At 48.7% G+C, this 2,054-nt stretch overlaps 1 protein-coding gene across 1 annotated transcript; it reads right to left on the bottom strand.

Moving 5' to 3' along the window:
- Positions 1–222: 222 nt before the first annotated feature.
- On the bottom strand, positions 223–1,842 carry TEOVI_000770100 (Variant Surface Glycoprotein, putative; the record flags this gene model as incomplete). The annotated part of the gene is made up of 1 exon (XM_067223942.1): positions 223–1,842. The coding sequence occupies one exon, from the start codon at positions 1,840–1,842 to the stop codon at positions 223–225; it is 1,620 nt and encodes a 539-aa protein (XP_067080043.1).
- Between the last annotated feature and the right edge of the window lie 212 nt (positions 1,843–2,054).

Raw genomic sequence — 2,054 nt, 5'->3', positions numbered from 1 at the left:
CTAACTACCCCCCCTCCATTCCTACCTACCTACCTACAAAAAACTCAAAAAAAACAGGTAAGAAGGAAAAAAATTTAAGTTGCCAGAAAAAATTTCTAGACAATCAGAGAGTCAACTTACAAAAACAGTTCAATTTTTTTCGGTGGATTTTTTAGGTGTTAAAAATATATCAGAAAGTTTTTCAAGTAGCAAAGTTTTTAAAGAGGGGGGAAATTTTTTCTTTTAAAAAAGCAAGGCCAAAAATGCGGCAGAAATAAGAGCAAGTTTTTTCTCGACTAGAAAGCTGGAAGAGCGGCAACCAGGAGTTACTGGACCAGTGCCTTCAATATAATCAATCCATCCACAAACGGCTTTTTTGCCCTCTGGTTTCGGGCCTTGCACTTTTGCGCAGTCCTCAGGGGTTTTGGCGGCAGAGCACTTATCTTTTTCGCCCTCGTCTTTTTTATCTCCTGCATCTCCTGTTCCTGCTTTAGTTGCTTGTTGTTCTGCTGCTGCTGCACTTAGCTTGCAGTGTGGACCAGCTTTGTCATCGCTGCCTTTCCATTCGCAGTTCGGCTTTGCTTGTTTGCAAGCCGCTGCGTTTTGTATTGCTGTGCAGTTTTCAGTTACCGTTGTTGGTTTTGCCACGGACTGAGCTGGTTGTGGCGCCTGAGCTGTGCCATGTCGTTCGGTGTACAGCAGGGTCCTCACTAGTTGCTTTTTTGCTTTTAGTTGTCTGGCCGCTTCCTTCCTTATTTGGACTGCTTGTTCGTGTTTTTTCAGTTGGCTGCCGATTGCAGAGAGGCCGGATATCCACGGGATGTCCGTCACCTTGCCGGTGCCGCTTGTGCCGAGATCAGTGTATTTAAGACACATGCCGCCGGTCTGTTTGCCGTCGCAGCCTCCGTTTATAGTTTTGCCGAGCGTGCCTGCGTTGGTCCTACGTGCTAGGAGCGCTGTCACCGCTGCTATCCGTGCCTTTAGTAGTTCGCTGGTCAGCGTTGTCTCGGATTTGAGGTCGCACAGCTTTATTGCCCCCGCTATCGTGATTGTGTTCGGGGCGTTGCCGTCGGTCCACTTGTTAGTTAAGCCTGTTTGGTATTCGCAAGCTTTGTCCGTGTTTCCGGCTGCGGTATTGTCGGCGACGCATAGGCATATTAACGCTCCGGCCACCGTGACGGCCTTGTTGTCTGCTGCCGTCCCGGAGCAAGAGGTTGTTCTGCCGCCGTTTGCTCCTGTTCCGAAAAGCTTGGTCGAGGCCGCTGGGGGTTCCGTGGCTGGTGATTCGCCGTAAACTTGCTGGTTTATCAGTTCTTTGAGCTTTTCATCTGTTAGTATGTCGCTTTCTGGCGCTTCAGCCTGAACTAGTGAAGCGATTGCTTCTGCTTCGGCTGCCACCCGCGCTACCGCTCCCTTTATGGCCAGTCGTTGGTTCGCCGTTATGCCTTGCATGCTGTGTTTCCTAAAGACGGCTTCGTCTCCGTTTGGCTTTAACAGCAGCTCAGCCGCCCTTTTCCATTTCGGCCACTTTCCGGGCCAATCTTCGTGTTGCTTGAAATCTGCTTGCGGAAAGTCACGCGGCTTTTCCCTGGCGTCTGGCTGCCGGAAAATGTCAAGCCAGCTGCTATCTGCCAGCGACATATTTAGCTCCAGCAGATCTGCCAGGTCTGTATCGAGTTGCGATGTGGTCGATTCCAGTTTTGCGCGACCATTTGCTAACTCGATTAAGCCACAGAGGGCTCCTCTCTCCCGCACATTGTCGTCTTGTGCTACGTTTCCTCGCGCGGTGTGTGTTGTTAGAACTATGGCAATAAATATCGCCACTTGTAGATGACTGCTGCGTCTTTGTGGCAGTGGCGGCATTACGACGTTTACTAGTTTCTTCTTTTTAAAGGATGTGCGTTCAAGCTGAGTCGTTGGTTTTTTTTGTTACAGTTTGGTGGTATAGAAGATTGATATTTGCTGTTCAGTGCCTTTCCAACCTTTTAGAGTAGCCAAAGCTAGAGTTCTTTTGTTTAACGCTGAATCGGTAACGATTATAAAATGGAAGTGCTTATCTTTTGTGCTGGTTTAGT

Source organism: Trypanosoma equiperdum (assembly GCF_001457755.1).
Source record: "Trypanosoma equiperdum strain OVI genome assembly, contig: ctg_2008, whole genome shotgun sequence".
In the NCBI taxonomy this organism is placed as follows: Eukaryota; Euglenozoa; class Kinetoplastea; order Trypanosomatida; family Trypanosomatidae; genus Trypanosoma; species Trypanosoma equiperdum.
This window is presented reverse-complemented; position numbering and strand designations above follow the sequence as displayed.